Source organism: Budorcas taxicolor, chromosome 6 (assembly GCF_023091745.1).
Source record: "Budorcas taxicolor isolate Tak-1 chromosome 6, Takin1.1, whole genome shotgun sequence".
Classification (NCBI taxonomy): domain Eukaryota; kingdom Metazoa; phylum Chordata; class Mammalia; order Artiodactyla; family Bovidae; genus Budorcas; species Budorcas taxicolor.
Window position 1 is genome coordinate 114115043 of NC_068915.1, and position 22747 is coordinate 114137789.

General features: G+C 59.4%; 1 protein-coding gene across 15 annotated transcripts in view; it reads right to left on the minus strand.

The window, feature by feature from the left end:
- Positions 1 to 22747, minus strand: part of ABLIM2 (actin binding LIM protein family member 2) — a 171397-nt gene that overhangs the window by 121358 nt on the left and 27292 nt on the right. For 5 of the 15 annotated variants that reach the window (XR_008199584.1, XM_052641659.1, XM_052641658.1 and 2 more), the window contains exon 1: positions 17841 to 18009. The exons of 1 other annotated variant lie outside the window; for it this stretch is intronic. Coding sequence is in view for 12 of the 14 variants with exons in the window: in XM_052641659.1 (XP_052497619.1) it covers positions 17841 to 17865 (25 nt within the window). In the remaining 2 variants the exon portion in view is untranslated. Of the gene's footprint in view, positions 1 to 17840; positions 18012 to 22747 lie in introns of those variants that run through there. 9 more of the 15 variants (XR_008199585.1, XM_052641651.1, XM_052641654.1 and 6 more) reach the window with 4 other exon arrangements.

The following is a 22747-nucleotide window of genomic DNA, read 5'->3' on the forward strand; positions in this document are numbered from 1 at the left end:
TGGGCCGGGCGCAGGTGAGCAACCCGGCACCTCTTCAAGCACTCAGGGCCCTGTATAACCCCCTAGCATGACACAGAGGGCATCGGGGGACCAGCGGAGGTCAGGAGATGGGAGACCCTGACGGTGGTCCTGGCCCCCACCTCCCAAAGGGGAGCCGATCCCCCCTGGCCCTCCGGGGCCTCAGAAGCAAGGCACCCCAGCCCAGCTCTGCTGAGCTCGCGAGTCCTGCAGACGGGGACCCAGGTCCTGTGCCATACGATTGCATCCTCCTGTGAGCTCACTTCAGATCCACTCTGTGGCCTGGGGCCGGTGACCTGAGTACCGCCACTGTTCCCCCTTACAGCCAGCCACAACTGAGGGTGGTCATGGAGACATCCAGAGGGACGAGTCAGGGTGGATGGCCGAAAGGCCCACCTGTGGGGCTCTGGGGTTTCCGGGCAGGGCCACCGTTCACCGACACCCTCTAGAGGCACCTATGGGGGTCAGCGTGAAGTCACTGGGGCCCACGGAGTGTCTGTGCCCAGGGAGCTCCAGCCCAGCAGTGGCCACAGCCAGGTGGTCAGGGGACGACCAGGGGCTGGGGACCAGCTCCTCTCAGGCCTGATGGGGCTGGGGACCTGGGGGACCTGGGAGGCTACTGAAAGGGCATGGTGGGGAGCCCATATGCCTGGCTAGGGGCAGGCTTGCCCTTCTCAGGCTGGTCCTGGGTGGGAGGTGGACCAGGCTGCTGGGGCCAGTATGGGCCGTGCTCTCTGCCCGGCAGGCTTCCATACCAGCCTGGAGCACCGCCTCCCCCCATGAGCTTCACGTGACTCCCTGAGAGGAGCTGGTCCCCTTTCCTCCGCGGGGAAGCTTGTCCACTCCTCTGCCTGCCTCTGGGTCTCTGCCAGGCGCAGGGATGGAAGCAGACCTCCTGCTCAGCCAGCTCCGAGTGCACAGCCTAGCATGGACCCACATCTTCCAGTCCCACCTGCCGTCTCGGCCTGGGGTCCCCTGACCCGAGGCTGAGGCGAGGATGGGGTCCTGGTGGCGTACCCAGGGGACCCCAGGTGGCAAGAAGCAGCAGGGAGGAAGGAGAGTGTGCTTTCGAGCTGATCTCCCCCTCGGAGAACCTCCAGGGCATCCCTCAGGAGGAGGGCAGGGGGCTGGGGCACTGACCCCCCCATCCCCCGGGTTAGGGCTGCCCCAAAGCAGGGCTCTTGGCCCCCTTTTCTGGGCTGAGTGAGTTCTGAGGTTTTAGCAGAGGTCCAAAGCTCAGGAGCCAGGGAGCTGCAGGCATACAGACACATGTACACAGAGACACACAACTACACACACATGGACAACAGACACACACATACAGAGACACACAAATACTCACACACACATGGACAGACACACACATACAGACACACAGAGACACACAAGTATACACTCACACACACAGACAGACACACACACACATAGAGACACACAGAGACACACAAATATACACTCACACACACATGGACAGACACACACACATACAGACACACAAGTATACATTCACACACACATGGACAGACACACACAGACACTCAAGCGTACATTCACACACACGGACAGATAAACATACACACACAAACACAAACACACAAGCATACATTCACACACATGGACAGACAAGACAAATATACACACAGACACACAGACACACAGAGACACACAAATACACACTCACACACACATGGACAGACAGACACACACATACAGAGACACACAAATATACACTCACACAGACATGGACAGACACACACACATACAGACACACAGAGACACACAAGTATACACTCACACACACATACAGGCACACACACAGACAGACACACAGAGACACACAAGTATACATTCATACACACATGGACAGACACACACACAGACACACATAGACACAAACACACAAGCATACATTCACATACACGGACAGACATGACAAATACACACACAGACACACACACAGACACATAGAGACACACAAATACACACTCACACACATGGACAGACACACACACAGAGACACACAAATATACACTCACACACACATGGACAGACACACACATACAGACATAAGTATACATTCACACACACATGGACAGACACACACACACAGACACACAAGCGTACATTCACACACACATGGACAGACAGATAAACATACACACATACACACACAAACACAAACACACAAGCATACATTCACACACACGGACAGACAAGACAAATACACACACAGACACAAACACATACACACAGAGACACACAAATACACACTCACACACACATGGAAAGACACACAGAGACACAAAAGTATACATTCACACACACGTGGACAGACGCACACACACATTCACACACAGACACACATACAAAGAGACACACAAGTATACATCCACACGTGCAAGGACACACACACACATATACACACATATATAAGTACAATATACACGTGTATGACATGCACACACAGATACAGATACACGCAGGCACACTGAGACGCTGCTCAACACCATCCCTGATGGAGTGCCAGGCACGGAAGTTCTCCTCACTCTTGTAAAGATGGAGGAGGCGGATGTCACACAGAGGACGTTTCCCCATCCAGCCTCCAGCCTGCCCCCCAGCCTCCAGATCCCCGTTCCCCACAGTCCCCAGTATGCATCCGCAGATCTGCAGTGCAGAACTCCCTCCTCTGGGTCCTGCCCGTGGTGAGGGCCGGGCCATGCAGGGGACACCAGGCCTTCCAGAAGGAGGCTCTGAAGACCCCCAGGGTAGCAGCTGTCTGGGGCCAAAGCCATCCTGGGGCTTCCCTGATAGCTCAGTGGTAAAGAATCCACCTGCCCAGGCAGGGGACACAGGTTCAATCCCTGGTCCCGGAAGATCCCACTTGCCACGGAGCAACTAAGCCTGTGTGCCTTGACACCTGAGTCTGTGCTCGAGGGCCCGGAGATGCAGCTACTGAGCCTGGGCACCCTAGAGCCCATACCCCGCCGCGAGAGAAGCCACAAGGAGAGACCCACACGCCGCCACTAGAGAAGAGCCCTGCTCGCCACAACTAGAGAGAGGAAATCGCGCGCCGCAAGGAAGAGCCGGCACAGCCACAAGTAAATAAATGAGCAAATTATAGGCACATATATTTTTAAAACTATACATGTATACCAGGACTGCCCTGGTGCTCAGATGGTAAAGCATTTGCCTGCAATGCGGGAGACCCGGGTTCAATCCCTGGGTCGGGAAGTTCTCCTGGAGAAGGAATGGCAACCCACTCCAGAACTCTTGCCTGGAGAATCCCACGGACAGAGCGCAGAGCCGGACACGACTGAGCGACTTCACTTTCACCTTTCACTTTCATATTTTAAAAAGTCACCCTGTCTGGACAAGCAGGTGCAGGAAAGGAGATAATTGTCACAAACAAGTACCCTGGCATCACCCCCAGTACCCCAGGCCCAGCTTTAAGGACCGCCTCGAGGTTTCAGATGGGTCAGGACCAAATGGCACACTGGACGGTACGGAGCCTGGCAAGGGCTGCGGAGCCCCGCCAGCCGCCCTGGGTGCCATGGGGACACTTCCCTGGTGTAAGCGTCAGCAGCAGGCTTGCCCCTCGCTCTTTTCCTATACGATCATCACAGAAACCCCTCATCCAGTACTTAATAAAACTGCTGGGGGGTGGGGTCCTGGGCTGGAATTAAAGATTCCCCACTGGGCCTGAGGACTGAAACCTCAGGCAGAGCCAACTCCTGGCTGTACACCACCCCGGGGCTGCCTGGGACTCACGTGGGGCTGAGAGGGTTCCGAGTCACCCCGTCCGCATCCGAGACTAAATCAAGATTTGGGGGAGGGTTGGTGGCGGCACGAATGTTGTCTTCTCACCCACTAAGCATACAAAGGACGGTGTGCCTTGTGGCTCCATAAGTGGACATGCAAGGTCTTACACCAGCACCTGTGTGGGATGGATCAGTGTAAGGGGCAGGCGGCGGGGGGGGGGGGGGGGGGGGCCGGGGGGGGTGGTGGCAGACCTGGGTACAGCCCAGCCTCACCTCCAGCAGGCAGTGACCGTCAGGGGCGGGGTCGGGGGGACGACCTGGGTACAGCCCAGCCTCACCTCCAGCAGGCAGTGACCTGGAGCTCCCAGCCATCCAGGTGTTTGTCCATCTGCCCTCTGCTCACAGCACCTGCCCCAGGGCTGGCTGGGACCTCAGGCAGAAAGGCTTGCATAGCGAGCAGCCCAGAGTCCCGCAAACCAGAAGAGATCAATGCACAGCAGCTCAGCTCAGCTCAATGGCTCAGGCATGTCCGACTCTTTGTGACTCCACGGACTGCAGCGCGCCAGGCCTCCCTGTCCATCACCAACTCCCGGAGTTTGCTCAAACTCATGTCCATCGAGTCGGTGATGCCATCCAGCCATCTCGTCTGTCGTCCCCTTCCCCTCCTGGCTTCACAACAACCGCTGTCATTCGCAAGAACTCACAGCCTGGCACGGCCAGTTTCCAGGTTAATGGACACATACTTGACCTGGGGTGAAGGCTGCTTCAAGAGGATCATTTTGTGAGAGCACCAGCCAGGCTGCCTGGGGGCTCTGGGTGGCTGGGTGAGCGCAGGGTGCTGCCCCCTGGTGGCGGGAGGTAGACACTGCCCAGAGGGGGCCTGTCGGCGTGGGTACCCCTGCTCAGGTGTCCCCTCCAGCCCGCATCTGCCTGCTTGTCCCTGAGGTCCCAGCCTGAGGATCCTGCGGATCTGAGGTTTGGGACTTCTTACCCCTCGAGGTGGACTCAGTCCTTGGACCTCGTGCAGCTGCACAGGCCGGGTGCTTTGCAAACGGGACCAGTGCTCACAGAAGCCCGCAGAGCGAGGCCCATGGGCACGGCTCCTGCCGCCCAGTGAGTGGACTGAGGCCGGGGGAGGCACCCGGCTGGCACGTGGACACAGCAAGAGGGACTCAGGACCCCCTGCGTGGCAGGACTCAGGACCCTTAGACAGGGAGGGGGCGGTGCGGGCCAGACCTCGTCTCGTAAAGAACTCTTGGGATGAGCTATGAAGCCATGAAAAGGCCTGGAGGGGCCTCAGGTACTTGTTACTGAGTCACAGAAGCCAGTCTGGAAAGGCTACGTGCTGCACGACTGACCCCACGACTTCATCAAGAAAGGCAAGACCACGCAGACAGCGAAAAAGCAGCGGGCATCAGGGCCTGGGGGCGGGGAGGGATGAGCAGGCGGGGCTCAGGGGATTTCACGCGAAACAGTTCTGTGTGATCTCACGGTGGTAGACATGCATCACTACGCTTTGCTGGGCTCCGGCGCTCACTCGTGTCTGACTCTCTGTGACCCTGTGAACTGTAGTGCGTGAAATTCTCCAGGCCAGAATACTGGAGTGGGTAGCCATGCCCTTCTCCAGGGGATCTTCCCAATCCAGGGATTGAACCCAGGTCTCCTGCACTGCAGACAGATTCTTTACCATCTGAGCCACTAGGGAAGCCCAAGAGTACAGGAATGGGTAGCCTATCCCTTCTCCAGGGGATCTTCCTGATCCAGGAATCGAACCAGAGTCTCCTGCATTGCAGGCAGATTCTTTACCAGTTGAGTGACCAGGGAAGACCATATATTATTATACGTTCATCCAAACCCAGAGGACACACATCACACACCACCCAGAGCAACAGCTGATGCAAACTGTGGGCTTTATATAATAACGTATCAGAACTAGTTCACCCATCTTAACAAACACAGCACACACAGGTCACAGCAAGAGTAACACGCAAGATGTTAACAGGAGAGACTGGGGATTTGGGGGAGAGTGCATATGGGAACCCCCTGCTTGCTGTTCAACCTCCCTGTAAACTGGAAACTGCTCTAAGAAATAAAGCCTATTAAAAAAAAAGAGAAAGAGAGCGGGAACCACCACACTCCAGACCTAACCCCAAACCAGCAGGTTCATTTCGCTACAATTTCCAGGTTGGCTCTAGCATTTGATTTAACAAGTCCCTAACTGCGATACTAACAGGAAACAGAAAGTCAAGTGGTAAGGATCAATCCCACGGGGCTGTGACCACTGAATCCCCACCGTGATAATGAAATCCCAGCACAGGGAAGCCTTGCTGGGAATAAGAGAGCAATTACCAGTAACATCAACACGGAACTCACGTTCAAAGTGGAGGCACGTGGCTTCCTGGGTCTGACCTGGCGGTCGCTGTGACCCCTCTCTTGTGATCCCTCTGGGTACAATTCTGATCCACCAACCAGGTCCGAGGCCAGGAGGAGCCAGGCCAGGACAGCAGCTGGCAAGGCTGGGCTTGGGCCCACCATGCAGGGGGCAGCTGTGTGACCTTGAGGGCTGGCTGAGTTCCAAGAAAGCTCAGCGCTTGCATCTGTGATGTGGAGCCTGGTCTCAGGAGGCACCGTTCAGAATCAGGTGAAGTGGAGAGAGCTCGGAGGTGATGACTGACAGGTGTTGCCGACCAACAGCTGCTGGCTGAGTTCTCCAGGGTCTCAGGGGGAAACCAGTCACTTGGGGTGAGGAGGGCAGAGGCTTTGGGAAGAGAGAAGGGGACCTGGAGCTCCTGGGGGCCACACCTTTGCTCACCCCAAAGCCTCATCAACAGCCTGTCCTGGCTTTGTCTTCCATCCAAATGGGATCCATCCAGACCCAGCACGGAAGCTTGCTGGAGCTCGACGCGGGGAGCAGTCCTGGCGGCTGAACCCCACAAGCGCTGCTGCCAAGGTTGATGTCAACCTCTCAGCTCATGTCCACCACAGTGCAGGTCCCCCAGGACACTGGGCAAGAGCATCTGGGGGCCTGTAGACTTCCCTTCCGGCTGGTGTACCCACCAAACGTTCGGTTCTCCGCTTCACTCCCTTAGCAGACCTGCCTGGGGGCAATCTCCCACTTTGTTCAGAGAAATTCACCAGCCTGGCCTCATTCAAGACTCGTGAGCAAATGTGCCATGCGTTCCCATCACGGGACCTGGGAGCTGCTGAGATGCCACCTGAACACGTGCCCACTGCCTCCTCTCTGCGGGATGCTTGCTGTGCAGGACCATGGCGGGCTGGCCTCCTCCTGCCTCAGAGCATCTATCCTGACCCTTCAATTCAGTTCAGTTGCTCAGTAGTGTCCAACTCTTTGCGACCCCATGGACTGCAGCACGCCAGGCCTCCCTGCCCATCACCAACTCCCGGAGCTCACTCAAATTCATGTCCATCGAGTCGGTGGTGCCATCCAACCATCTCGTCCTCTGTTGTCTCCTCCCGCCTTCCATCTTCCCTGCATCTTTCCCTGACCCTGCTTGGCACCCTAACCGTGGAAAGCACCGCAGGTCGCCGTGACGCCATGCTGGCGGCAGGGCTGCAGGGTGCTAAGTGTGAGCAACTCCCGACTCCAGCCAGCAAAGCTCTCCTCCCTGTTCACCGTTCATGCACCCACCCAACAAACGTCTGAGACCTGCTATGCACCTGGGTCCCACAGGAGCAAAACAGACCCAGTCCCGGCCCTCACTTGACCCATACCACACACACCCCCACGGAAATGGCCTGTCACCCCCATTTTATAGGTGAAGATATGGAGGCTTCCCTGGTGGCTCAGACAGTGAAGAATCCACCTGCAATGTAGGAAACCTGGGTTCCATCCCTGGGTCGGGGTGATCCCCCTGGAGAAGGGAATGGCCACCCACTCCAGTATTCTGGCCTGGAGAATCCAAGGATAGAGGAGCCTGGTGGGTTACAGTCCATGAGGGGTGCAGAGTCGGACACCACTGATTCAGTACACACAGAGGTTCAGAGATGCCTGGGGACTCTCCCAAAGCCACGTGGCTGGATTAGGGACTCGGCCAGGGTCCCTGCTGCTCTGGCGCCCAATACCAGCATCCCCTTTGCCGCCTGGCGCTCTGCAAGTCCGTCATGCACTGGCTTGTTCACCAAACAGGAACAGAGCAGCCGGTGGGCATTCAGGGGGGCGGGTGTGCAAACTGGCCGGGCACAGGTGTGGCAGGTGGCAGGAGAGGGCACACGCAGGGCCCAGCGAGTGGGGGTGGGGGGCAGGTGCCTCTCTTGTTCCAGGGACTCATCTCACCCCTCCCGCTCCAGACAGCAAAGCACACGGTGTTCGGCAGTCATCGGGGACTTTTTCAACTGTTTATCTCCACTCAATCTGCTCACCTTCAAAGCCTCTACATATGGTCCTGTCCCTTCCCCAAGGGTCCAGCTAACACTGGACCCCCGAGCAGGCACTGCTGGCTTGGCCAAGGACCAACAGCCCTTGTTCAGCTTATTTTCCAGCCTTTGCTCTTGGGGTCAATCCACTTCGCTAACGGGACATGGAGTCCCTGCATCCTCAGGAAACCCGAGGGGAACCCATGCTCCATCAGTGAGAGGGTTCTGTAGCCCTCTCCATCTTGCTCTCTGTGTCACGCCAACAGCTGGCGTGGAGTCTCCACACTTTATAAGTCTGCTTTAACACTGAATAAGCTTTACACGACCGTGCGTCACAGCCTCTCCTAGGGCTCTGATGCACCCAGAGCGGGTCCCAGGTGCCGAGTTCTCACCTTCCCTCTCTGGCTTTTCTAACGATGACAGTGAGCGCAGAAGGACCGAGGGAGGCTACGGGGCCGTGGGCAGGTGCTGTGGGGAGGTGGACCTGTGTGCAGTCAGGGAGGGCTTCCAGGAGGAGGTGGCGCACGCTGCACAGGCACCTTCAGGTCAGCAGCAAGCACACGTCACCACGCTCTCCTCCTGGGCCAGGGGCCGGGTCTGAGAAGTGCCGCTCCCTAGGGCCGGGAACCAGTGCAGACAGAGCAAGGGGCGCCCGGCCAGGCCCAGCTGGGTGACGGCACTCACACCAGGCGGCCACCAGCATCCTGCAGCTAGCACAGCCTCCAGCACAGGGGCTGGTTTAGACCGGCTTTCTAAACAGGGAGTTGACGGCACGAAGACCTTAGGGCGTCTGTCTCCCCTGCCCTTAGGATACTCTTTACGGGCCGTCAGGTTCAGGAACAGGCCTGGGCCTCTCCTACTGTTATATGTTGGTAAATCAAAGCAAAGCGCCTGTAGTCACTCCCCGTCTTAACCTCCTTAAGGGCTGGCTGCGAACAAAACCGGAAACCAGGACGCGGCTCTCTGATCCGGCCCGTCTCGCCAAGGCTGTGGGCAGCCTGAGCCCAGTGAGCCGGCTGCAAGGGTCTCCGCACTGCCAGGCCTGAAGCCTCTGCAGACACATCATGCATCCGTCCTCAGCGAAGCCCGGGTGGTACCAGCTCCTTGCCGAGCTCCTGCTGGCACAGGGCCAAGGAAGACACGGTCCCCCACCCTGAGGAGCTTGCACCCAAGGGCACGGAGGTGGAGACACACATGGAAACCCCTTGCAGGAAGCTCACCGCACTGATGCTGACCCCCGGGCACAGGAATGTTCATCCTGAGACCTGTCCCCAGGCCTGTGTCTATAATTTCACAAGTGAACGCCAGGGACCCGCCGGGGTGCCACCGCCGTGTGAAGCTGTGTATCCTCTTAGATTCCCAACAAGCATGGTCTCTGTGACCCCTCTGCAGCCCCCTGTCCTCAGCTGAGCCCAGGAACTGCCCTGCGGCCAGACAGCAGCTCCTGGAGGCCAGTGATGAGTGCCGCTCCACCTGGGGTCTCAGGACTGGACCCGGGGCTTCAGCACAAGTGTCTGATCACGTGTCTGACTGGACACGTAAAGACGGCTGGACACCAGTCCCATGTGCAGGCTCCTCTCCACATTTGGCTTTGACCCTCCTCCTGCTCAGCAGCGAGCTCTGAGACCCTCCCTGGGACCAGGGTGGACCTTTGCCGCTGCCCTGACCCAAGTCACAGTGCCCAGCTTCCTAGGTTGCCAAGTCCAGGAGCCCAGCGGCCAGGGTGTGAGGAAGTCCAGACCACCCCGCACATCCCCCAGACTTGTGAGTCGGGGCACCTCCAGAAACGCCAGTCCCCAGGGCTTGAGTCACCCCAGGCTTTCTTGCTTTCCAGCTGAAATCACAGATGCTGTGGAAGAGAGATGCAACACCCCCACGGAGCCCTTTCTGAATCTCTGCTCCTCGGAACCTGTGTCACAGAACACCTATCTGATGCCGTGAAGGTTTGGGTGGTTAGTTACCCAGCCTTGGGAAACCAGAACGCCACGCCAACCTCCAGCCCAGGCAGCCCCGCCCCACGTCTGTACAAGCCCCGTCCCCCCACACCTGCGCCTGCCCCGCCTGAGGTCTGCTCCGGAGACGGTAAGATTCTCCTCCACAGCCTAAGTCCCACAGGTGCTGGCCTTTTTGACCCAGGAAAGGAAGTGCCCAGAGTCTGGTGTGACCTTGACTGGAGTCGTCACAACCACCCGGCAAGGTGGATATCATTACACGCATTTGGCAGAGCTAGAAACTGAGCTCAGGAAGGTCAACAACCAGCCCAAAGCCACACAGCCAGAAGGGGTGGAGCTAGAGTTCAACCCCAGGTCTCCCTCTCTCCTGGTACTCTCAGTTCAGTCACTCAGTCGTGTCTGACTCTTTGCAGCCCCATGGACTGCAGCACGCCAGGCCTCCCTGTCCATCACCAACTCTCGGAGTTTACTCAAACTCATGTCCATCAAGTCGGTGATGCCATCCAACCATCTCATCCTCTGTCGTCCCCTTCTCTTCCTGCCCTCAATCTTTCCCAGCATCAGGCTCTTTTCCAGTGAGTCAGCTCTTCGCATAAGGTGGCCAAAGTATTGGAGTTTCAGCTTCAGTATCAGTCCTTCCAATAAATATTCAGGGTTGATTTCCTTTAGGATGGACTGGTGTGATTTCTCTGTCCTAGGACGAGTTCATCACCTTCCGGGTCTGGTTCCAGAAACGGGCTCTGCCTGCTCCAAATTCAACCAGGGCCACCCTAGCCAGTTCCCACACAGATGGCACACCAAAATCCCTCAGGCGCCTGGGCCCAGCTGCTCAGCCAGGGAGATGCCAGGTTAGGACTACAGGCCAGCTGTCCTGGCCCCAGCGACCAAGGGCAGAACTCAGGCAGAGTTTAAGCGGAGAAACCCCAGATTCCTGCTTCATGCAGGGACCGCCCCACACACACACGATGACCCCCCAGCCCATGTGATGACCCCCACCCACATGATGACCCTACCCACACGACGACCCCCCGGTGCCTGGAAAGAGGAGCCTCCATGGATTCCCAGCCGGCGAGGATAATGGGAGGCCACACAAGGGAACCCGTCCGTGGCAGATGGAACCGAATCCCCCTCACGTCGGAGTCCTGGCCCTCAGCTCCTCAGAACGTGACTGGGTCCTGGAGAGAGGCACGCAAGTTAGAGCGAGGCATCTCGGTCTGTCTCCAATACGACTGTGTCCTTATAAACAGGAAACTGGGGCAGAGACGCACAGAAGTTCGAGGAGTGGAGACACAGGGAGGAGACGGCCATCGGCAGGCCAAGAAAGGCCCCGGTCCCCACAGACCTCAAAAGGAGCCCGTGCCCGGGACAGGGTGATTTCAGGCCCCTGGCCTCCAGAGCCGTCTGAGAAGAAATGTCTGTGGGATTCATTCCCGTGGCCCCCGGAAACCAACCCTCCTGGAGCGGGAGGCAGGGCTGGGGACTTGCCACTCCCCTGCCCCCCGAGCCTGTCTTCCTCTGCACAGAGGGATGGTCACGCTGCCCCAGGCCGGGCTTCTGCAGGCTGGCATGTGGTAGGGGCTTTGCAGGAGTGGTGTCTGCTGGCAGAGGCGTTCCCTTCGGAGGTAGAAGCGGGGAGAACACAGCAGTGAGCGCCCCCACCCCTGGAAGCTCATGCCGCCCACGGGGGGCGCCCAGCCACCTTCGGCTCCAGCTTCTGGCAGTTCACAGACTCCTGAAGCTTCGAGCAGCTGGTCCAGGCTCCCCGGCCACCCACGTCCCTGGAGGATGTTATTTCATCGCCGGAAGAGCTGCCCTTCCTGACCGGCAAGGCATCTAAGTATCTCATGGGTGGCATTCTGGAAGGTCAGGGCTTAGGTGGGCATCTGGGCCCATCCCCCGCCCCAACACAGAGGAAAGCAGAGGGCAGGTCTGAGGCAAGGCCGGGGCCAGGGCTTGGGTCCCTGGACTTCCAGGCAGGGCCACGGCTTGTCCCTCATGTCACCTCACGTGGGCCAGGCGGCCACCACTGGGACAGCCTGGGACCTCGTCTCGGTCTTCGGCGTACGGCTCAGGCCCAGCACACAGCAGGTGCCCCATGAATATTTCTGACGAATGATGGGAAATGGGGGGATGTGTTTGGTGACTCAGAGCACAGAACGGCGCCTCGCAGGGGTGAGAATTAACAGTCTGAGTGACGACATCAGCTTTCAGCTCCTGGGCCTGGACTATCGGCCAGACACGGCGTGGGGCAATTCCCACCAGTGACCCGGGTCACAGCCAGGAGTGGGCACACAGCACCACGGACACTGGAGCCCAGGCCTGCAGGACCCCGAGCCCCAGTTGTCAGCTCCCGCCGGGCGGCTCCGTGAGTGCTGCGTGCGTGCTCAGCCGCTGCAGTCACATCTGACTCTGTGACTCCCGTGGACTGTGGCCCGCCAGGCTCCTCTGTCCGCGGGATTCTCCAGGCGAGAATACTGGAGTGGATTGCCATGCTCTCCTCCAGGGGATCTTCCCGACCCAGGGATTGAACTCACATCTGTCTGCCTCTCCTGCATTGCAGGTGGATTCTTTACCCACTGGGCCACCTGGAAAGCCTGAGGATCTGTGAGGGCTGTGCTAATCCTGCCAGGGACCCTCACTCTCCAGGCAGAGTGGGGGGGCGCAGCCAGCTGGGGGGCTGGCCGACAGGCCCCTTGTGCATGCGGGCCCGCTCAGAGTCAGAAGCTGCCCCCTCTCCTGCCCAGGTCCCTGGAGATGGGGCTGCAGCCTTGGCCTGGAGACACCATCCGCCTGGCGGGGACCCAGCTGCCCCTCAGCTCACCATCAGCGAGTCTCAGTGGCCCAGAAGAGCCCTTGGCTTTGAACCCAGCAAGGACGGCTTGGGCGTCCGAGGTCACCACACCCCGGCCCCACCTCTCCTCCTGACCCCTCTCCCAGGAGGACACTATCCATCGTCCAGAGCCTGCTGCCGACCCATCACTTAAGGTCCAATTATCCTGTTCATTCTGCACATCAGGGAACATCCTCTCTTGACCATTCTGAGATGGACAAACAGGTTCCAAGGACGGAAGCAGCTTCCAGGCCGGAACTAGAAGCCCTGTCTCTCTGGGTCTTGCTCTCCCCTCTGTGGCATGCTGCGTGGGGCTGGGGGGAGAGCAGACAGCTGAGGGGTGGAGGGCAGGGAAGGGACCAGCTCTGGGGGAGGTGGGTCCACCTTGGACCTAACTCGCTGTGTGGCATCTTCCCGGGGTGCCCCAGCTTGGCAAACCTTCCTGTCCACGGCTATTTTCATGGACTCTGAGCAACCTGAGGGCTGCAAGCTCACATCGTTCGTCAAAAGCATCTATTTCACCTGCATTGGAGCCCAGCCCCATCTCCTGTGGTGGAAGGGCCCTCCTTCACTTGAGCCTGGAGTCCAGGCTCTCTGCGTCCTCCTGAGGGCCAGCAGCCCTTTCTTGGAGTCTGAAGACCCCGGCCTGACCCTCCTCCAGTGCCCGGCCTCGTGGCTCCATACTTGCCCCCCAGATGCTTGCCTGGCAGACAAAGATCCTCTTCGCCCAAGTCACGAAGCAGCTTCCCGTGACCAAAGCATGCAAAACCCATAGCAATGGTCAATTTAAAATTCCTCCAACCTGCTTCTCGGGGCCCCTGCCCCTCTGTCCACAGATGTGCACGGGATTCCAGACCCACAGGGAAGGCCAGCCCTACAACCCTCGCGTTTTCTCCACAAAAGGTAGACCTTAAGGGCCTACTTAGTGAACTGTGTTGCTAAGGAAGGGGTCTCAGCTGGGGTCTGAAAATCTGAGCTGGCCGATCCTCACCCAAGTCAGACACCCCGCCCACCGGCTTCGGTGCTGCCTGGCCCCTGGCGGGAGTCTGTGGACGGAGCAGGGAGGGATGGGTTGTCTAGTATCCGTTGGGTGATCCTGCAGGAGCTCCAATCTCCTCTCTTTCCGCGGAGAGGCGGCCAGGGCTGGGGGAGGGTAGCAGGGACAGCAGCTGGCCTGCGACTTCCGAGGGCAGGCTCTGTCCCCAGCGGCCACCCAGAAATACCCACGACTCTCCTTTCTGCCTGGCTGTGGGCTCTGCACGCCAACTGGCTCGAGACGCACGATCACCTCCCACAGCAGCCGGGGAAACCGAGGCTCCGAGGCTCAGCAACTGGCTGAGATCCCACAGCTTGTAACCGGCAGGGGAGGGATTCGAGCCCAGGTCTCTGTGTGACCAGCCTGGTCTTCCGTTTCTTCTGGCTTCCCCGCCCTCCCCACTTCCTTTAACCTTCTGCCCTTTGGCGTGTTCTCCACCTAACCCGCCAGTCCAAGGAGGGTGATGGCAGGGGAAGTGTGTCCTGTGTGTGTGTCTTGTAAGAACTGGGGGTCTGGTTGGTTGTATATTCATAGACGTGCGCCCACCACCATGATCAACTTTAGAATATTTCCATCCCTCTGAAAAGAAAAGCCTCTGCCTGCAATGAGGGAGACCCGGGTTTGATCCCTGGGTCAGGAAGGTCCCCTGGAGAAGGAAATGGCAACCCACTCCAGTACTCTTGCCTGAAAAAAACCCATGGATGGAGAAGCCTGGCGGGCCACAATCCATGGGGTCGCAGAGAGTCGGACAAGACTGAGTGACTTCACTTTCACCCATCACCATCCCTCCCCATCCCCGCCCCCCCCCCACCACCCTGCAACCAATGACCTTTCCGTCTCTGTAACAGATTCACCTACTCTGGACATTGCGTCTGGCTTCCTTTACTCAGGTTAAGGCTTTCAAGGTTCATCCACGCTGTAGCAGGGGTCAGCGTGTCATAACTCTTTTTGTCCAAATAATTGTCCGCTACAAGAACATACCACCAGACTCCGGGGTGGCTTCCACCTTGTGGCTGTTACAGCTTCTGCTCTGGGCGCTCCGGCACAGGCCCTTTTGTGTGGACGCCCCCTTTCTTGCTGGTCACATGGTAACTCTGCGTCTAACCGTGTGAGGAACTGCCAGGCTGCTCCCCTAAGTGGCTGCATCACTTCACCCTCCCGCCAGCAGCTTCTCCACGTCCTCGTCAGCATCTGTCACCACTGGCCCTTCTCATCACGGTCACCCTAGTGGGCTTCCCAGGTGGCGCCGTGGTAAAGAGTCCACCGGCCAAAGCAGGAGACGCGAGAGACACGGGTCCACTACCTGGGTCAGGAAGATGGCAGGGACTGGAGGAGGAGGGCATGGCAACCCACTCCAGTCTTCCTGCCTGGAGAGTCCCCTGGACAGAGGAGCCTGTTGGGCTACAGTCCACGGGGTCGCAGAGTCAGACGCGACTGAGCGCGCACTTGCTCTGATGGGCGTGAGATGTGTCTCGCTGTGGCTTGGGTCTGCATCTCCTGATAGCCCCCGATGCTGAACACCTTTTCACGAGCTTGTTCACTACCTGTATATATTCTTTGGGAAAATGTCTATTCAGATCTTCTGTTCCTTGAATTTGGCTTTTCTGATTGAGTTATAAGAGTTTATATGTTCTAGACGGGCGTCCCAGGTGGCGCTAGTGGTAAAGAACCTGCCTGCCAGTGCAGGAGACATAAGAAATGCGAGTTCCATCCCTGGGTCGGGAAGACCCCCGGAGGAGGGCATGGCTACCCACTCCAGTACTGTTGCCTAGAGGATCCCATGGACAGAGGCGCCTGGCGGGCTACAGTTCATAGGGCTGCAAAGAGTTGGACACGACTGAAGCGAGTCAGCATGCATGCACACACATATTCTAGACACAAGCCCATCCTCTGATACATGATTGGCAGATATCGTCTCCTGTTCTGTGACTGGTGTTCTCATTTGCTTCTTAATGCTCCTTGCAGCGTAAGGCTGCTTCATTTTGAAGAAATAAATCCAATGTATCTATGTCTTCCTGCTTGTGCACTTAGTGTCATTTCTAAGAAACCCCCGAGATCAAAAATCCTTATCCTGATATAATATTTTCTTCTAAAAGTTCTACAGTTCTTTAGCTTTTAGCTCTTATTATAATTTTACATAAATAGAGTCATGTCTCCCTCCTTGGTACTTTTATCACAAGATGCCGTTTCTTCGTCTGTGAGTTGGGAACAACAGGGCTTATCTCACTGGGTTTGTGCAGTTTTTAATATCACGATTGTTTTGCCCATCGTCTGCTGAGAGCAGGGCGTGAAGGACACCAAGTTCTCAGCTGAGTGGAGAGACCCGCCCAGCCGCCGGCATGGAAATTCCATCTGAGAACTGAACATCGTCACATGGCTCAGCTCCTGGAATCCGCCGGTGTTTTCAGAACAATCCAGTACACACGGCAGGTCAGGGGATGTTATCTGACCCCCAGCTAGCCGGAGCTCTAAGGCCAGGAGTGAGACCTCCACGTGGGGCTGCGTCCAGCCAGCCCGGGGAGGCAGGGGCACCCACAGCTACACATTTGGGGGGACAAACGTGGAGAGTCTGCTAGGAGGGTTCAGGGCACCGTGGGTTCAGAGCACCATGGGAGGGAAGAACTGTAAACACCCCCATGTTACAGAGGGGGTCTGGAGCACCCCCCCACCCCAGAGCAAGACAGTGCCCAGACCAGGCCCACAGTGCAGTCAGGCCAGAGGCAGGTCCGGCTTCAAACCTTTGCCGCCACTCACCTGGCACCCCAGGGGCTGCTTCCTGCATAAACCCCCCTGAGCCTGCAGAATGCTGATGGGGACACACGGACGAGGGGTCCCGGATCCCGCCTCTGGACAGACGCCACAGCTGGGACAGAGGGTCTGGCTGAGGCAGGGTCTGCTGGGCACTGAGCCTCATGCCAGGACGGCGCCCCAAGGACCAAGCTGGGAGCACTTCAGGATGGAGGCTGGACACTGGCCGGAGCCCCCCCGCCCCGCACACCTCGGCTCTCAGAGGCTCTCCCTGCTGCACCCCACCTCTCTGCTCCAGGGTCCAGGCTGGCTTCCCTGCGCCCCCCCCCCCCACATACCCCGTCTCCTCCTCCAGCCCCTCCCCCTGCCCCGGAGCTTTCTTCCCATCATCTGCCATCCCCGCCACACGCCACCTCGTCCGAGGTGGGGTTGGAATGGATTGGAAGCTCCTTAGCGTTTCTTTCTACCTTGATGGGCCCTGCTCTCCACATCAACAGCAGAAGGACCGAAGTCATGACGATATCTCTTAAGGCCGGTTTCCCGCCCTCAGGCCCAGCCGACACTCTGGGCTGGACCACGCTTCTGTGGGCCCACCCCGTGTGCCACGGCGTGGTGAGCGGCATCTCTGGTCTCAACACCCATCCCAGGGGCCTGTGGCACCCCTCCTCAGCCAAGCTGAGACCATCAGAAGTGGCTCCAGGCAGGGTCAAACGCCCCCCACCCTCCCCCGGGAGCAAAGTCACCCTTGGTTGAAGACTGGGAATCTCTAGGAAAGAAGCAAAGGGCAGGGGCGGGGAGGCACAGAGGCTTAACCCAGAGTAGGGGCCCGACAGCAACGCCCGCCGCAATGAACCTGCCCAAACCCTCCCCTTCCCTGAGCCTCAGCTTCCTCATCTGTAAAATGGGTCACATCAAGAGTCCAGAGGAGAGTCGCCAAGGCCGGGCACGAAGCGGGCATGCGTCAGCTCCAGCCGCATCTGCCTTCATACAAGGCAGAGCTCACGCTGCCTCCCCTCGGGCTGGACCCCGGGCTTCCTGGGGGGACTGGATGGAGGCTTCTGGTCAGAACAGAAGCCTTCCTCCCGGGCCGATGGTCAGAGCGGTAAGGGCACCGTGAGCCTTACCTGTCCCTCCTCTGGGCATCCCCATGGACTGTGATCTCCGCGAGCCCGGCCGGCACCCGTGAGGCCGCGGGCAGGCGGCAGCTGGCCGAGGGCTGGAGCCTCTGCGGCCAGCACGGCCCTCGGGGGACACGCCAGAGGGTCACGAGGCAGCTGCCGCCCTCATGCCCGAAGAGGGCCGGGCTGAGTCCTGCCCAAAACACTGAAATAGACTGCCACCCCACTCCAGAGACACACCTGTTCCTGGGTGTCCGGGAAAGCGGCTTTGCAAAGACAGTGGGGGAGGGTCCCGGGAGAGCTGGGTCCGTCTGCGGCCCCAAGTGGCTGGCCCGCAAGGCCCCCCACCCAGCACCTCCCAGCCTGTGCCCGGGTCCTGGGGACCCAGCCCCACAGCTGCGGCCTCTGCAGCAGACATTGACTCTCCCCCAGTCTGCAGACCAGAAACCCCCAAAGGCTCTGGGGCGGTGGGGCAGGGGTGCTTCCCTTCATCGCCAGTTTCTGGGGGCTGCAGGCATCCTGGGCTAACATCCACATCACTGCTATCTCGGCCCCCGAACTCACAGGGCTGGCTTTTCTCTGTACGTCTCTGTGTGTCCTTCTCTGTCTCTTATACAAGGACACCAGTCACTGGATTTAGGGTCCCCTCTCTTCCAGGAGGACCTCCTCTCCATTCTTACCCTGATTACCCTGCAGAGACGCTATTCCAAATAAGGTCACACACGAAGGTTCCGGGTGGACATGAATGTCGGGGTGACCTACTTAACCCACTCGCAGCCCCCGTGTGCCAGAGGGGAGGAGACTCAGGCTTGGGACACTCGGGGTCCCCTAGGCATACAGGCAGCGTGAGACGCTGACTGCCCAGTCCGCTGGTGCCCCTGTGCTCCTGGGTGTCTCTCTGCGACACTTGGCGTTAAGCTCTCAGGGGCAGAAACGCCCTGTGAGCCACGAACCACACAAGCAGGAAGGCCTGCCTGGCCCCCAGCACGCGGCCCCTGAGACCCTGCAGGCGTTATCCTGGTTAATTGAGCGCGTGATGGCCTAGTGGCCGGGGGCCAGGATCCCACAGCCAGGAGGCTCGGTGGCCACGCCCTGGAGCACGGGTCGTATTTCCCAGAGCTCAGCTGCAGCAGCTCTGGGGGCGGGGCATGTCAGCCCTCCACCAGCACCCAGCAGAAAACACCTCATCCGCTCGTCTCCGGAGAGTCAGAGGGGGTGCTGGCCGCTGGCGGGGACCTCCCGGCCTGATCTGACATTCACTAACCACACTAGGTCTTCCCTGGGGGCTCACACGGTAAAGAATTCGCCTGCAATGCAGGAGACCCAGGTTCGATCCCTGGGTCAGGAAGATCCTCTGGGGGAGGGCATGGCAACCCACTCCAGTGTTCTTGCCTGGAGAATCCCATGGCCAGAGGAGCCTGGCGGGCTACAGTCTGTGGAACTGCAAAGTGTCAGACATGACTGAGCGGCTAACACTATCACAACTAACGGCACTGGTCTGAACCTCTCCGCCCGGTGGACCGGGGGGTGGTAAGCACAGGGCTGCAGGCAGCATCACGCCAGGCCCCCGGGTCCCACCAGTGGGTACAGATGACGCGTCCCAGGGAGAGAATGATGGCCCCGCGCGCTTACAGAGGAGGAGAGCTTCTCTCCACTCATCTGTTCTGCAGCTTCTATGCCTTGCGGTCTATGCCCAGCTCGGGGCCGAAACGACCACCGCGTTGGCGACGGCGACAAAGACAGCAGCCCCCGCTGAGCCCCCAGCCAGCCTCGCGCCGCAGGGACCGTCACATCCCTGCTTCCCCCATGAGGACACCGAGGCAGAGACGGGAGCTGGGGCAGCTCTCGTGAACAAGAGAGACTCGCAGGCTCTGAGTCTGAGAGTCAGACGGGAGAAGAGGGGCAATATGGCGACTGGTTCCTGACCCGGGGTATCACAGGGGGCAGCGGGAGCTCCCAGCGGGGCTTAAGGGGATGCCCCAGCGGAGAAAGCCCAGGGTGACTCAGAGCCCAAGGGGTGGCGAGCTGCTCGACTCCGGGACGGAGGCTGAGGCTGGAGAGGGGAGACAGCGAGCTGATGTTCCCGGCAGGACGGTGCCCTCGGCTACGTGAGGCTCTGCTGGGATGGGAAGGCGGGCAGCGGCCGGGGCAACAGACCTTCTGTCGAAAACCCTGGGTCGGTCTCACCCTGAGAACGAGGGAGGCTGGGGTCTGCCCAGGCACTCGAAAGAGAATCATCGTAGGAGCCGCCGCGGGTACCGTCCACCCACAGGGCAGGCACCGCTCCGGCCCAGACTCAGCGTGGCTCAAGGGGCCCTCGGAAGGACCGCCTCCCTCTCCCATGCATCCCAGCGAAGATGGCTTGGACATGAACCCCAAGCCCGCTGCTTCCTGGGGAGAGCGCCCAGCAGAAGCCAGCTGTCTCGCCTTCCGGCCTCACCTCCCCAGGGCTGGCGGCTCCCTCACCAGGGTCATCCCCCCGGGCCTGATGCCTCCTGTCCATTTGAGCTGGGGGGAGCAAGACCTCTGTGCATGGCATGAGCGGCCACAATACCGCCAGAAGGGCCTCCCAGGAGATGGGAACCGTAGGCTGGGGGCTCCTTGGCCCCTGGGGCAGAAATCCGCCCCTGGCCTGGTTCAGCTGGCCTGCTGGTGTTTCCTGACCACGCTAGGTCTTCCCTGGGCTCCATGCCTCTCCAGGTATCTGCCTGACTGACCCTCAGCTCCGGGCACCTTCCCCGCCCACCCTGCCCGGCCTGCACCAAGGCCCCCATGGAGGCCAGCACACCACCCCCAACCCCATGCCATGACCCACCAACTGCAGTGGCTGCCGGGGCCGTGGGAGACTGCCCTTGGCTTGTGGGAACACCTACCCTGCCCACAGAGGTTCCAGGGCTCCGGGGACCCACGGCCTCCTCTCCCATGGGCTCACGTGGTTTCCCAGGACCAGGGGTGGTAGGGGGTGGTGCCTGGGCCCTGCCCCTCTTCCGCGTCTGTTCTGGGGGGAGGGGGCAGGAGGGGCAACACGAGGCAGCACCCACGGGGAGGGCGGGCCGCGGCCGCCCAGCCTCATCGTGGGAGATTCCTGCCCCGCGGCCTCTCCAAAGTCCCCGTGCATGCTCAAGGCGGAGGACCAGGACCCTGGTGAGCCTAAGCTAACGGTGGATGTGCACGTGCCCCCCTGGGACGGCGACCAGCTGGGGCTGTGGGGGAGCAGTCCCTTCTCCCCTGCCCCGGACCCCGCAGGATGAGCCCCCATCTATCCCTCTAAGGATGCAGGGTGAGGGGTGAGGTGGGACGTTGTCCCTTCCCCACCCGGAACCTTCCAGACTGATTCTCAGGGAGGGCGGCAGAGAGGCAGAGCTGCGCCCTGAAAACCCACGAACGGCTGCGTCCAGGCACTTGGCACCGGGCTCTGTGCCGCCGGCGGGCAGCTTCCACACGGTTCTAGCGTCAGCGCGCAGAGACGTGCCCGCCTGGCAGCGGCCCCACGCGCACAGGGTGCAGCCTGCAGATGGGCCGGGCCCGGGCCCCCTTGCTCCCGCCCCCTCACCAGGGTCCCCAGTCGGGGGGAGAGAGCTCTTCCGGCCCCGTGGCTTGGTGTCTGCTCCCGTGCCTGGCTTGGTCGCCGCTCGCACACAAGTGGAAGTGACCGCCTGCAGGTTCAGGCGTCACACAGCTCCCTCTGTTCTTCCTGCAGAGAGCGCATCCCCTAGGCCAGCCTGATGGTCCCAGGAGGAAGATGGAGAGGGGACAGGGCCAGCCCCCTGGGAGCCCGGACTGGTCAGCTGAGCTCTGGCCAGCCCGCAGGCCCCAAGCCAGGATAACCGATTGCCGACTTAGCCTCTGAGCTTCGGGGTTGTTCGTCTCACAGCGTACTAGCTTCTTGAGACCAGCACGAACGGGTGAAACAACAGTCCTGGAAGCCGGAAGTCCAAACTCGGTACCACGGGGTTGGAATGCAGGTGTCTGCTGGGCAGGGCTCCCTCAGGGCCCGGGGGGAGGATCCTTCCCACCTCTTCCAGCTCCTAGTGGCAGCTGGCGTCCTTGGCTCACGGTGGCATCACCCCATCTCCGCCCGCCCTGCTGCTCCCGGCCCCTTCTCCTCTGTGAGTCTGTCTGTAGCCTCCCTCTGCCCCTCTAAGAATCACTGTGATGCATTTAGGACTCACACAGATAATCCAGGATGATCTCCCCAGTGCAGCAGCCTTACCTTAATCCCATCTGCAAAACCCCCCGTTTTTTCAAATACTCACAGGTCCTAAGATGAGGACATGAAATATGGGGGTGGGGGAGCGTTTTTCAGCCTGCCATATGTGGCAATCGTTTATACGATATCTGAATACATAACAGATTTTTTTTTTTCACCAAACAATGCTTCGCCCTATTACTTGGGATGTGCTCTGCTGTTTTCCTTTCTTTTTCTAGACTGGGTCTGCTCTTTTTCTATTCAACTCAACCTCTTATGTAACAAAGGCTGCTGTGACCCACTAAACTGATTTCACACCCACAAATGGGTCGCCATCTGCAGTGGAGAAAGTTCTATCCTGACTTCTATGCCTGTACCCCTGCCAGAGTGAGGCGACCAGGCAAAACTGACAGTGATTTAAAGAAAAGAGAGAAACACGCTCTTCCTGGCCTCAGAGGATGGGCGGGACTGCAGGAGCCTGGAAGGACCGCCACACGTGAGGGCGTGACCCAGGCCACCCTGCCCTGTGCACAGCCCTCCATCTGCGGCCCTAGCAGGCTGGCTCCAGCCAGAAAGGCAAGGGGGAAGGTGGCCAGGTGGCTTTGGTGGCCCCACTTGCGTCCCCGAGCCCCTGACTGGCCCCCTCTCCGCACCCTCCCGTTCCACATTCCAGAATAATTCTTCACCCTTACCAGCCCCACTCTGCGTCCAACCATCCCTGAGC